Source organism: Carassius carassius, chromosome 20 (assembly GCF_963082965.1).
Source record: "Carassius carassius chromosome 20, fCarCar2.1, whole genome shotgun sequence".
Lineage (NCBI taxonomy): Eukaryota > Metazoa > Chordata > Actinopteri > Cypriniformes > Cyprinidae > Carassius > Carassius carassius.
The window spans coordinates 11,970,955-11,985,035 of NC_081774.1; the positions used below are offsets into that span (position 1 = coordinate 11,970,955).

The 14,081-nt window shown below is 36.9% G+C and overlaps 1 protein-coding gene across 3 annotated transcripts in view; it reads right to left on the reverse strand.

Annotated features, from left to right (window-relative positions):
* Positions 1-14,081, reverse strand: part of LOC132096346 (astrotactin-1-like) — a 295,271-nt gene that overhangs the window by 239,486 nt on the left and 41,704 nt on the right. For all 3 annotated transcript variants that reach the window (XM_059501638.1, XM_059501637.1, XM_059501636.1), the window contains exon 2: positions 9,839-10,026. In XM_059501638.1, the coding sequence (XP_059357621.1) occupies positions 9,839-10,026 (188 nt within the window). The remainder of the gene's footprint in view (positions 1-9,838; positions 10,027-14,081) is intronic.

Consider the following 14,081-nt stretch of genomic DNA (forward strand, 5'->3'; position numbering starts at 1 on the left):
AGGGGTCAATATTGATGAAGGATTAGTCACTGTTTCTGCTGACAGATTTACGGTTGTACCAGTACCGATCGATAACACAAATAACTATGCTGTTACCTTAGATCGTCGAGTCGTCCTGGGTCATCTTCAAGTAATAAAATCTGCTTTACCGGTGGCTACAAAAGAGTTAAACAGAGACAATTCCTCAGCTGACAATGTTGACAACGGTAAAAGGATGGAAACTGTCAGTAAAGGTGATTCAAATAGGCAAAAACATAGTCAATGGGATCCTCCGGTCTCCCTGGATCATCTGAGTGGAACACAGCAGGAAATAGTGAGACGGCTGTTAAGGGAGGAATGCCATGCTTTCGCATTTGATGAAGATGACATCGGCTGTATTCCATCATTAAACCTACACATTACACTTCACGACACCACACCTGTAAAAAAGTGACAAAATATATGTCAGTTCCAAAACCGTTACATCAAGAAGTAAAAGAGTACTTACAAGACTTACTGAATCGTGGATGGATTGAAAAGTCCCGGTCACCCTATGCATCACCGGTGGTCTGAAAGAAAGATGGAACATTGAGATTGTGCTGTGATTACAGAGAACTGAAGAGAAAATCAGTACCAGATCGACATCCAATTCCAAGAATTCAAGACATGCTGGACTCTTTAATAGGCAGTTCCTGGTTTTCAGTGTTGGATCACGGAAAAGCATATCATCAGGGGTTCCTGGATGAGGAAAGCAGACCTTTGACTGCCTTCATAACCCCGTGGGGCTTATACCATTGGGTGAGGATACCCTTCGGCCTCAGTTCGGCACCAGCGGAATTAACGGAGTATGGAGGAGTGTTTGGTAGGTCTTAGAGATGAGTTGTGTCAACCATACCTGGACGATAATCTGGTCCACAGCCCTTGTTTTGAAGACCATGTCAATCACCTCAGAGCTGTGTTACAGAGATACCAGCAGCATGGTGTAAAGCTCAGTCCTCGTAAATGTGAGATCTTTAAGAGGAAGGTGAGATTCCTTGGACGTCTCGTGTCAGGAGATGGATACACCATGGATCCTGCCGAAGTTCCTGCCACTGTAGGTGATTTGAGAAAGCTGCTTGGATTCATCTCATATTACCGTGCGTACATACCTGATTTTTTCAGATTGGCGAAACCCCTGTACCAGCTATTGTCATCACCTCCTGGGGAAACATCAGCTGTGGAGAAAAGAGTTAGAGGGAAATGTAGCAGCAGACGAAACAAAGGTGGCCCCCCGTCAAACAGACCTATACAGTGGACTCAAAACCATCAAGAGACATTGAACTTCCTCATTGACAAACTGACCATCCCACCAATCTTGGGCTTTCCAGACCACACCCAACCATTCATTCTGCACTGCGATGCATCGCATCTAACTATGCCTGAGAAGAATTACCACCTTCACTCAGGGAAGTTAGAATTCTTAGCATTAAAATGGGCAATAGGTGAACGTTTTAGAGACTACCTGTACCATGCTTTTACAGTGTATACTGATAATAATCCGTTGACTTATGTTCTCTCCACTGCCAAGCTCAACTCCACAGGGCAAAGATGGGTGGCTCAGCTGGCAGATTTCAACTTCTCCATAAAGTACCGGCCTGGCAAGAGCAACGCGGACGCTGATGGTCTGTCCCTGATGCCAGTGGAGATCAATCAATTCATGGAGCAGTGCACTGGAAGAGTGAGTCAAGAGGTCATCAGTGCATCTATTCAGGCACTGTTGGTGGGCCAAGACACTCCACTGGCATGGGTTACTGCAACTAAACCAGATCTTAGAAAGTTAGCGAAAAGATCCTGTAATAGGCCGAGTTCTTCAGTATAAAAGTAAGGATCAGAGACCACCACTCAGTATTTAAAACTGAGTCAACAGATGTGAAAATGCTCCTGAGACAGTGGCAAAAATTGTACATCAATGAGCATGGCATACGTTACAGAAAAGCCGGTGGAAGAGATCAGCTCGTTTTGCCAAAAGAGTATCACCAGACGTTATTTAAGGAGCTTCATAAAGAAGACAGTGAACTTGATTTGGGATCGCTTCTACTGGGCTCGTTTGCAGAGGGACACCGAGCACTTCATTGCCAAGGAATGTGAGTGCCTAATGCGGAAGAAACCACACAAGGTCACAAGAGCTCCTCTTGTTTCAATTGTCACCACACGACCGTTTGAGCTAGTGTCTATAGACTTTTTACACCTGGAAACCTGTAAGGGAGGGTACGAGTACATTCTGGTTGTCATAGATCATTATACTCGTTTTGCACAAGCCTATGCCACTAAAAACAAGTCAGCCAAGACAGTGGTGGAAAAGATCTTTAATGATTTTGTTTTACGTTTCGGATTCCCAGAAAAGATTCACCATGACATGGGAAAGGAATTTGAGAACCAGTTAATGTACCAGCTGCAGAAGTGCTGTGAGGTGCAAGCATCTTATACTACCTGCTATCACCCACAAGGAAATGGACAGGTAGAGCGTTTCAACAGAACATTACTGTCTATGTTGCGTACACTCAAAGACACAGAAAAGACACACTGGAAAAAGTCATTGGAGAAGATGGTTCACGCTTATAACTGTACCCGCTGTGAGGTCACAGGTTTTTCCCCTTTCTACTTGCTTTATGGTCGGTCTCCCCGTCTGCCGATCGATCTGCATTTCAACCTACAGCCGGCAGAAGGAAATGAGGATTATGCCGAGTATGTGAAGAACTGGCAAGCAAGGATGCGACAAGCTTATGAGATTGCCTCCAGAACAGCTGACAGGGAAACATCAAGGAGTATGCAGGGGTATGACAGGAGAATTCATGGAGTAGACCTTCAGCCTGGGGGACGAGTGCTGGTTCGGAATCTGTCAGAGAGAGGGGGACCAGGTAAGCTCCGATCGTACTGGGAAAACAAAGTGTATGTGATTGTCAAAAGAAGGAGTGATGAAAGTCCAGTGTATGAAGTCGTACCTGAAGGAAGAGGTAAAATGAGAGTGTTACATTGGAATTTACTTCTCCCTTGTGATAGTTTGCCAATCGAGAAACCAGAAGCAATATCACAACCAGAGACCGTGAGAAGGACAAATGTCAGGAGAAAAGACAGAAAATGTTTGGAAGGGGTTCAGAGTGATGTGTCGGAGGACGAGGATTTTCAAGATGGTGAGCTGGTGTTACAGTTTCCTGCTTCCTTGAGTCAATGCCGAAATCCTGTTAGTCTCATTCCTGATGCAGAGCCGTTCATGCCGAGTGTGGAGCAGCACTGGGAACGAGAGCCACAGAGGACTGAGGAGGAGGATGCTAGAGCAGAAGAGGTGCTAGAGGAGCAAAGGGATGAGGATCTTGGAATGCCTGTGAGACACACAAAGGGATTAGAAGAACAAGCATCAAGTGAGAATGAGGATGATGACTCCTTACCTGTGAACTCTTATTCTAGGAGAGAACGCCGCCGTCCCAAAATTCTGACTTATGACTCTTTGGGTCAGCCATCTGTGGTTGAAGTTGCAATCGATAGACTAAATGTGAGTAAAGAGTCTGCAGTCCAAAGACTGTGGCGACCCTGGACAATGTTAGAAGAACCCAGGTAAACTTACACTGTTTACACACACCTTATCAGGACTTGCAGGGAAACAGATGTTTTCATGGACAATGGTAAATGTGTGCGTGGGGGAGACTTTTCATTTGCTAAACATAAGCAACCAAGAACATTGTTGACTTACTCTATAAAGGAAACACAAAAAATGGGAGGTAGTAGACTAAAGAATTGTCTGGCCGAAATTAAGAGTCTATTACAAAAGAGTGTTACGAATGGAATAAGTGTTTACTGTTGCTGAAGTGTAATATCATTGTGTGACAATGGATAATGCAACTAATGGTTATTTTGACCTATCTTAGAGTGTATGTCAAGTGTTTCAAAATCAGTCATCACTACTATTATTAAGAGTTGGATGGGTAATTAATAATGGTCAAGTCTGAAATGTTGGTAAACATTTTAAATTTAGTAGGGAAGAGTGTAGCGCAATGATAAATTGATAGATTGAATATTGCACTCCAGTAGTACGAGCCTTAAAATACATAGATTTATATGTTAGTCTCATAGAATGCCAGCAGGTGGCAGTCACGTTGCATGGAGGGGTTGTGACCATAGACATGTATAGAAAGGCTAGATGGCTCAAGGCGGAGTCAGCTGTGTCGTCACTTGGCGGCCATCTTAGGTCAGGAGACTGCGCTGCTGCTCCCTGCTGCTGTGGACGGAAGGTGTGTGACATACGCCAACTAAAATGCTCGTAACTTGCTGAATTCTTGACGGATTTACAAACGGTTTGGTTTATTACAAACCTTATTAACGTGGCTATGATTTGTGCTGATGCCAATATTTAAATTGTAGCTTCACGTTTTGAGAAACGCTTAACATTGCAGCGTAGCTGTGTGTTTCATGGCTGCCCTCTACTCTAAAGTGATACCACAGTCGACATTTTCAATTATTAACAGGTTTCCTGAGACCAACAACGTTTCTTGACAACCTAATCTTTTGTCTAAATGTCATTTTGTGGATGTGGTTGTATTTATTTGCTGGCTAGCAGTGAAGAGGTCGTAAGTGAGTCACCAAGCAATTGTAAATTGGTGGGAGAGGCAGGGTTAGTCTTTCGTTTCAACATAGCTTTGAGTTACACATGATTTCCAAGTGGTTTGGTTTCTTAAAAACATCTTTACATTTGGATTACTTTGTTGGTTTTTTGTTTACAGAACTTCTGATTACGCTTGTGGAAAATGAGAGGAGGAGAGGGAGGGAGCTGTATTGATTATATTGTATTGATGGAAAGAGTTTTGTGTCCAATTGTGTCTTAATGTTTTTTTTTTTTTTTGTATATTTTGTATATTTTTTTTGTAAGTTTTTTCTAATTGTGTGCCTTTGGACCTAAGTAAAAAAACAAAAAACAAAGACCCATCTCTTTTCTCTTTATTTTACAGAATGGCAACTTGAGACAGATTTATATTATACATAAATTTACCGTTTGAAAATTGGTTGAAAATTGAGCAAAATATAGTTATTTCAGCACTACATGCACAATAGACTTTAATGTTATAACTGGACGAGCGGTCCTGTCCTAAGATGGCCGCCGTGTGACGTCGTCGGGTCCCATTGGCTCTCAGCGCCGGTAAGCTATCTAGCCTTTCTATACATGTCTATGGTTGTGACACTGTGCTCTCGCGTGAGTCTCGCGTGAGTTTGAAAGCGGGATTTCCTCGTGAGTTACAGTGTGTGGTGGTTTGCGCTGCAATTAAAACCTCTGATTTCTGTGTTACAGAATAAATTCACTTTAAATGTGCAACCATCCGGTGTGATTGATTGACTGCACACTGGGGAAAAAAATGTTCTTTGAATGGAAGTCTATGAGAGAACTCGGGGCAATTCTCAGTTTGACAGAAATCGCCCAAAAAGGGGCGGTACTACACAAAACGCGACTCGACGCTGATTGGACTATTTAGAGGCAGCACAAACAGTCTAGAATAGTGAAAGCTAGTGTAACACTGTGGTTGAATGTAAGTGAAAAAAAAATCCCTCCCTTTCCTTTGGTGGTGCATCGCCCAATCGCCCTAATGGAGAAACCGCCACTGTATATATATATATATACATACATATTTGTAGCAGTAGCCAAAAATACATTGTATGGGTCAGAAATCCTTATGATATTAAATAGAGATCATGTTATTTTTTTTAAATTTCCTTCCATAAATATATAAAAACTTCATTTTTGATTAGTAATATGCATTGCTAAGGCCTTCACTTGGACAGCTTTAATGTCAATTTTTCTTAGTATTTTGATGAATATATCAATATATTTATTTTTTATATATACTTATTTATATATTGGTCAACTTCTTTTTAGCTTATTAGTCCTAATTTAATTATTCATCATGATAGGTAGACATTATCTTGAAGAAAAGGTAATCAGTCAATCACAATGATGACATGGATCTACTTCTTGCCAGAAGTGCATATATCAAAATTCATCTAATATATCAAAATCTAACCAGCCAACAATTACACATACAAATATTTTTCTATGTTGCCTTCTAAAAAAATATAAACTCAGTCATAAGCTGTAACAAACCTAAAATCATCAGTGAAAATTAATTTGGTCTAACAACAACAAGCTTTTACCTCATTTCACCCTACAAAAATCTTAATCACGGTGGTGTCTCAATTGTGCAGTGATAACTTTATAAATCTTGTTTGTACATCTGTACTCTGAATAATTAAGTATTTAATGACTGGGACCCGATATTTCAGCTGTTTACAGTTCATGGACATCAAAACACAATCAATTTTGCTTAAATACTTCACTGTCCTTCATGATGCAAGCATAATACCCTGAGAAGAGAAAAATTATGGGATCCTGTTGCCTTCCTCAGTGAGGCTGAATCATCTGCCGACTTCCCGCATGTTGCCCATAGAATACTAATAACTATCTTTGTGGGGATATCAATGTCAGAGTCTGTGTTTGAGATGGGAGGCATGCAATATTCTTCAGCTTCTGAGGGATCAAGCAAGGTTCGCTCAATAGAGGAGGTTTCCCGGAGCTTGGAGGAATCATTTTTCGACAGGGATCTTACAGTAAGCAGTGGCTTTGCACAGAGAATCAACTAACCATCCAAAACAACTGCCATACTGCTCTAATGTGCAATTACAGTATTTGAAATTCAAGCAGCAAAGGAAATCCAGCAAAGCCTGGAGCACCCATATGTTCATTTTACTTTATAAAGAAATAATGAGCCATTTGTGCATTTTCTATTAAAATATTTGCATATCATATTCTTGATTTGAATACTGACTTATACAGCCAACCATTCATCCAACCTGTGTTCAGAACTCTCCATTCATCTGAGCTACACAGCTCATCACCGCTAACTCTGCCCCATGCAAACCCCACTGCTGTTCAGCATGACAATTTACAAATATGGATTTTCCACTAATTATACTGAGTGTGTTTAAAAGCTTTTAAAATCCTTATACCCTCAAGAGTCTTTTTCGCTCCAATTGTTCTGAGGCTAACTACTTCTGGGGGTGACAGTAGTATAACGATCTGAGAGAGGAGAACCGGAAAGCCAGGAGGCGTAACCACTAATTGACTGAAGCTGAACAAACACTATCTCCCTTTCTATCTCACACACAACTTGAACTTATCTTATCTACATAATATTATCTCTCCTGACTCAATCCACACTGAATATGCACCTACAGAACTACAGAATTTGCTTTTCTTCATTTTTTTTTCTTTATTGGTTCAAATTAAAACTATGGAAGCTTGTTTCTGCCACTGAATAAAAAATAAAAGGGTAACTGCAACTTTTTTATTTCAAAATTCTGACTTTTTCTTGCAATTATAAGTTTATATCCTGCAATTCAGATTTTTTTTTCTCAGAATTGCATGATATGAACTCACAACTGTGATTAATAATGTCATAATTATGAGATAGCAATTGTGACTTACAAATTCAGAATTGTGTGTTAAAAACTCACAATTGTGTTACAGTTAGAATTGTGAGAAATAAACTCACAATTGTTTATATCTTGTAATTCAATTTCTTTTCTCAGAATTTTAAGTAGTAAAAAGAATTGTGAGATACAATCTCAGAATTGCTGAAAAAAAAACTGACAGAATTATGACACAATTACCTTTTTCATTTATTTATTTATTTATTTATTTATTTATTTATTTATTTATTTATTCATTTATTATATGGTGGGCTTCCATATAGAACACTTTTAGAAACTTTATATTTTTGCCAAATCTTTCAAAATTATTTTTATGTATAGACTTCATTGTTTTACTCTTGTCCAAGACCAAGAATTTCAGTCTTAAAAGTATGAAAAGTCATAATAAAAAAATATTATGACACTAAAAAATATGTTAAAGTGGTACATTTATTGTGTGAAAATGATACAAGGGAATGAGCATATAATGCACAGTCCATAGTGGATCAAAACCAAAAGTTAGTGTTAGAGGTTGAACAGATCGTAGTTGATCCGTGATCCGTACGGACCAAGCCCCATGGTTCGGCATGCACGTGATCAGCAGATTAATTGCAAAATGTAACCATAATAGAGTGAAAGTTTATAATTTGTATGCGTTTATGCACACAATCGATTTTAAACCATTCCAGCGAAAGAAAACCAACAAGGGAACTAGTTTTGTTACTCGCACATTGTTTTCTATATTTACAGCCGCACATGCAGAGAAGTGCTGTGATGAGAGGGACGGGGCAGAGAGCCGTGGGAACGGAGCGAGGCCAGTGGAGTAAATGCTAATGCACGACACCTGCTCCACTCACCGGTCTTGAGTCCCATGGAGGAACTTCAGAAGGATAAAAGGAGGAGTGACAAGTGCAAGACGAGAGAGGACCAGGCCTGGACTTTATTTTGTGTTTTGACTCTGCTTGTGTGCAACAGTCATCTGGGAGGGGCTGTCACAATATTTTGTGTTTATTTTATTATTAAAGTATTGTTTGAATGTAAGCCGGTTCCCGCCTCCTTCTTCCCGAACTACGGACTTTGTTACAATTGCAATTCAGACTGAGTGCGAACACCGAACTGTAACCTCTTTCATATCTCCTTCAATCCTTGCCTTTGAACAGACACATATAAACATTAAATTATGATAGAATACCAATCTCGACAATCATTCTGGTAAATGCAGTCAGTCTTAAGTGAACAAGAACAGCTGAGAAAGAAATTGGATGTGTATCATCATATTGGATCCATGCATCAGGTCTTAAAGGGACAGCAGCCTATAAATAACTGTTACTGTCTTTATGCTCATCAGCAAAACACATATTTGACAAGCTTAATATGTATTTAATCAATATCTAATCTATATAGTTTTTATAGTACTTAGCTTTAAGTAATAAATGAAAAGCATTACAATGATATATGGATGCATGTATGTATGTATAAACATATGTATGTATGTATGTGCGTACGTACGTACGTATGTAAGTTTATATATATGTGTATATATATATATATATATATATATATATATATATATATATATATATATATATATATATATATATATATATATATATATATATATATATATATATGTATGTATGTATGTATGTGTATATATAAAAAATTTTATAATAATAATAATTATATTATATATTATATTATATATAATATATATTACTATTATTATTATTATTATTATTATTATTATTATTATTATTATTATATTATTATTATCTTGATGATCCAAAAAAATGATCCGATCTGTGGCTCAAAAGCCATAATATCATCTGAACCATGAGATTTGTGATCTGTTGAACCACTAGTTGTGTACTTGGTTACCATGGAGACAACAGTGTCAGGGAAGATAATTCATGTGATTAATTATGAGATGTGTTGTGTGAAAAAAAAAAAAATCCTGAACAGAATGCTTTTGTTGTGTGTCACTTTCAGTCAATCTGTAATTTTCTCACATTATGCAGAAGTGTGAAATTATTATTTAATTGTCAGTATTTAGAATACACAAATTGTTAGCTATGAAATTAGCCTAACAAAGAAAATGGAGTCTGACATTTTATTCCAAAATATTTCAAATGTCATTTTCGTCACAAAACAAAAGTGAGTTTTTTTTTTTCTTATTCCTTCCACAATTCACACGACCAAATGTGTCCAACTGAAGCAACACCCTTACCATTATGCTTTTCTTTTTATTATTATTATTATTATTATTATTATTATTATTTTGTACTTTGATTAATTTAAATAATTCAAAATTATTTGTCCAAGAATTACTGCAGCAAGCATCCAGAACTCAGACTCTGTGTAGTTTGCATACCATGACAGAGATGTGCAGGATACGAAGCTCTTCCTCGGCGGAGTCACTAGCGGGGTAAGCGGTTGCCGCTGGGCCAGGCAGGTTCTGACTACCGTCCTGATGGTGGATGTGGAAGAGCAAAGTGCCATTTTCCAACCACTGCTGCCTCCAGCGAACCAGGGGGATGTCTTCAGAGTTCCCAGAGATCTCTGCAAATATAAACAGAAGAAAATCAGGTTCAGTAAATGTTTTGTGTTGCATTGACAAGTATGTGATGGTTTGCATGATAAATCATAAATACTCCTGTCATGCAAATATATGCAGTATACTGTGACTATACATTATTTATATCACTCCAGACATTTTAGGATTATCAAAGCAATCCATACAGCATTCAAACTTCTCTTTACAAATAAACTTGAAACAGCCTCAAGTCTGGTTAAAGGATGCAGAGACAGATGACTTGAGCTTGTCAGAACAAATACACATTAATAAAATGGTGCTACTGGACATCACATTAACAGTGGATTTAGGTGGAGAAATTATAAATAGGCTTTCCTTTTACTCGCAGCTCAAAGTTAACTGAACATATGTTCTTGACATTGCGGAAAGTCTGTTTGATACGTTAGGACAGAGGATTTGGATAAGCCTTTGAAAACAAGTAACGTGTCATTTTATGACAGTTTATTGAACTATACAGGTGGGATGATTCGCTGGATAAGTGCTTTTAATTTTTAATGGTTGCTATAGAATTCTCTTTTTGTTTGTCTGATGATAAGGCGTTTGTTCTTAAACATACTGATGTACTGCTGAAACAGATGAAAAACTAAGCTTTTGACCTGCGCTGCCTCTTCTGCATTAGTAATATTTTACACAAAGGGGAGGCGAACCCCTGACCCACTTTATGAGTTGTATATGCACAGGCACAAGCCATAGTGACTCTGCACTTCATCACTAGACGCCATACATAGTCCCAGGGGTCAGGCGGGATACGGCACCTTTATTAATGAAACAACATGCATGATACAACAACCAAAGGCATGTTACAGGAATAAATTGCTGTTGTTTGCTTTTTTCCTATAAGGGTTTCTTTAAGCATGACCAATTGTGCCCCTGTGGACTTTTAGAAAATAAACTCTCTTAAAACACATTTTCAAGTTCTTAATACTTTATTTCTCTTCTAAAAATGTGTTTTTGTCTAAGTTCAGTTTTTCTTTGAAAGTCAAGAACACTTCCAGAACAATATAATGTCATTTCCACAACCATGTATTTGGTTTAATAGCACTATGTGTTGGACCCAATGCCTTTGTTTAGTCAAGTCTAATTTCATTATCTAGTGTTTTGTGTATCCCAAAATATAAAAAGAAATCAGTGACACTTTAGAATAACAGTAGAAGAACAAATGTTCACTTTTAATTAATAGTTTCTCCTGAACAAACTCCTTATTTGCTGTTTATTAATAGTACGTTAATCAGTTGTTAAGATTAAAAGTTCTAAAATATGATCGCGCAGTATAAAGCATTAACATGTTTGTTATAAGTACTAATGTACATGAACATGATATTATTCTTGTAACAGGAAGGGTGTGTGTGTGTGTGTGCACTTTGGATGGGTTAAATGCAGAGCATGAATTCTGAGTATGGGTCACCATACTTGGCTGTATGTCACTTCACTGTCACTGCTCACAGGCATGCTATTAAGCAACTAGTTAATAGTGAGAATTGGTCCTTAAAATAAGTGTTAACAATAAATATATAAGTGTATAAAATAAATACAAATAGGTAACACTTTATTAAGGATCAAATTTTAGAATTATTAAATAGTTGCTTATTAGCATGCTTATTACTAGCATATTGGCTGTTTATTAGTACCGATAAAGCACACAATAATGCCTTAGTCTGCATGACCATATTTAGATCCCTTAATCCACTCCATACCTAAACTTAGAAACTACCTTACTAAATATTAATAAGCAGCAAATTAGGAGTTTATTCAGGGAAAACTCTTAATTGATTAAGTGAATGTCTTGCCTATTCTAAAGTGTTACCTACAAATATAAAATATGTTTGCAATTTTTTAATAATTGGACAAATTTTCCACATTGACAAAAAAATAAATAAAAATAAAAATTATATATATATATATTTATAATATATTTCACACTTTTAGTTTTAAATAATTTTAAAACACTAATTTTATGTAATTTACTGCAACATATACTGTATTTTAATCCAATTAATTTAATCCAAAACCATGCAACCTTCAAATAACAAAAAGAAAAAGCTGCAATCTGTTTTTTTATTATTATTATTCAACTGCTAGAACATGAAAGTGTCCAAAGTTGAAGAAACAAGCATAACATTTTCCTCATTTCAAAATTCAGCAGGATGTGCTTTTGAATTGAAATCACTTTAATTTGACATTAAATTATTGAATTAAATTTTTGCTAAAAATAATTATTCAATCAAAATGTGCATAAATAATATAAAACCAAGAACCCAGTGGTTAAAATTAATTAACTGTGTTTAATAAGTTGGTAGAAATCTGACATTAAATTTAGTTCTAATCCCTACAGGTCACGTATTCCATAAAAACAACCTGAAGACTTTCATTTCACACCCTAAGTCCTTTTCGTTATTGCAGATTTTTGTTTTCTTGACGATTCTGTCAGTTCAATCAACTCAACCTATTCAGTGTCATGACAAATTGTTAAAAATAACCAACAAAGTAAATATATTGGAGAGAAAACTGCTCTAATGTCAGTGGAGGCGAGCATCACTTCTGCTTTGAGCGTTAAGACAGAGGGTCACTGCACCTGAAAAAAAAAAATCCCCACAATAACACATTGACAAATCCTGTCCAGTGTGTGCGACTTATGGGACAGGTGTATATCATAAACGAATAGTTTCAACTTGAGCTTTCATTAACATTCTGCTGAAATTGTCTTTTTGTGTCAACAAAATAAAAGGAAAAAAGAGAATTGTTACATGATGGCTGACTTTCCATGTTTGGCTAAATTATCTTTTTAGTATAAGACTAATGATGTGCAGTTAACCATCCACCCTAGACTACCCTCTTTCTTCTTTTTGTTGTTTGTTCAGCTTAGTTTAGATTTGTATGTCTTTTAGTAACGCCACCCATGGATTAATTTATTTCTGTCATGCAGTCAAAACATGGGCTTTGAAAAAAAAAAGTGTAAAGAAATAGTTATAAATCATTCCAACTGTTAATAGGGAGCCAAACTTTAGTTTGAAACTGTCGGACAATCTGAAGGCTGAATTCTCTTTTAAATCCATATCGGGCAATAGTTGCCTCGAAACGGCTGTTAAATGCAGGAAAGCACAAACCAAAGGGAGAGATAGAAAGACAAAGAAAGAGAACAAGAAAAAGAGGGCTGGGGTAAACAGCTAGTACTATTCATCTCACATCCTGATGCAGTGTTAGAACCCACCCTCCCCTCTCTTTTACTATTTCTATGCTTACAAAGATCCACAGACCCAAATATACAATCTGGCCTTTGGCTTAATCCAGCCATATACAAAGGCTGCCTCTGAAGAAGAGCCTTTCTAGAACTGGCCGGGTGTTTGGCATCATGTAAATGTTCATAATGCAGACAGAACAAAGGCTAACATTTCAGAAAGCACAGAGCGGTGGCCTGTCATTATGTGGGATTCACATTTTGATTTAAAGAATGACTATCTCTGAACAATTTTAAAATACACTTTTTGTTTTGCAATCAAAACGATGCATATAGGCAGGAGGACTAAGGTTGCAATCAGCTTTTGTTCTCCATAGATTAGTCTTATGGTCATGTTTGCTAGTAACCAATTATTATAGGCAATTATGTTCTAATTGCTATTGTCTGAGACTAGGCATGGTGAGCTTGTGGAAAAGAAAAATGGCATCGAATACAGTGCAATTATCCCAACTCTATTCTCATGCTTATTTTACTTATTTAATTCTGGAAATGTGAAAGTTTGCATAAACTATTTTAGAAATTAATTTTCATTACTGTACTGTAGCTACTGTACCGTAAAATACATACAAATTAACAATAAAAATAAAATGTAAAAATTATACTAAAAATAATACAAATAAGATAATAACAAATTATTATTTGTAAAATAGGTGATCACATTTAGTGCATGTTCTATATTGAATTATCCAAAACTTCAACAGTGTAATTCATGTTAGATTCACAAAGGTCTTCTGCAGTTATCACATTATTAGAGAAACAATGATCATGAGGCATGAACATGACAAC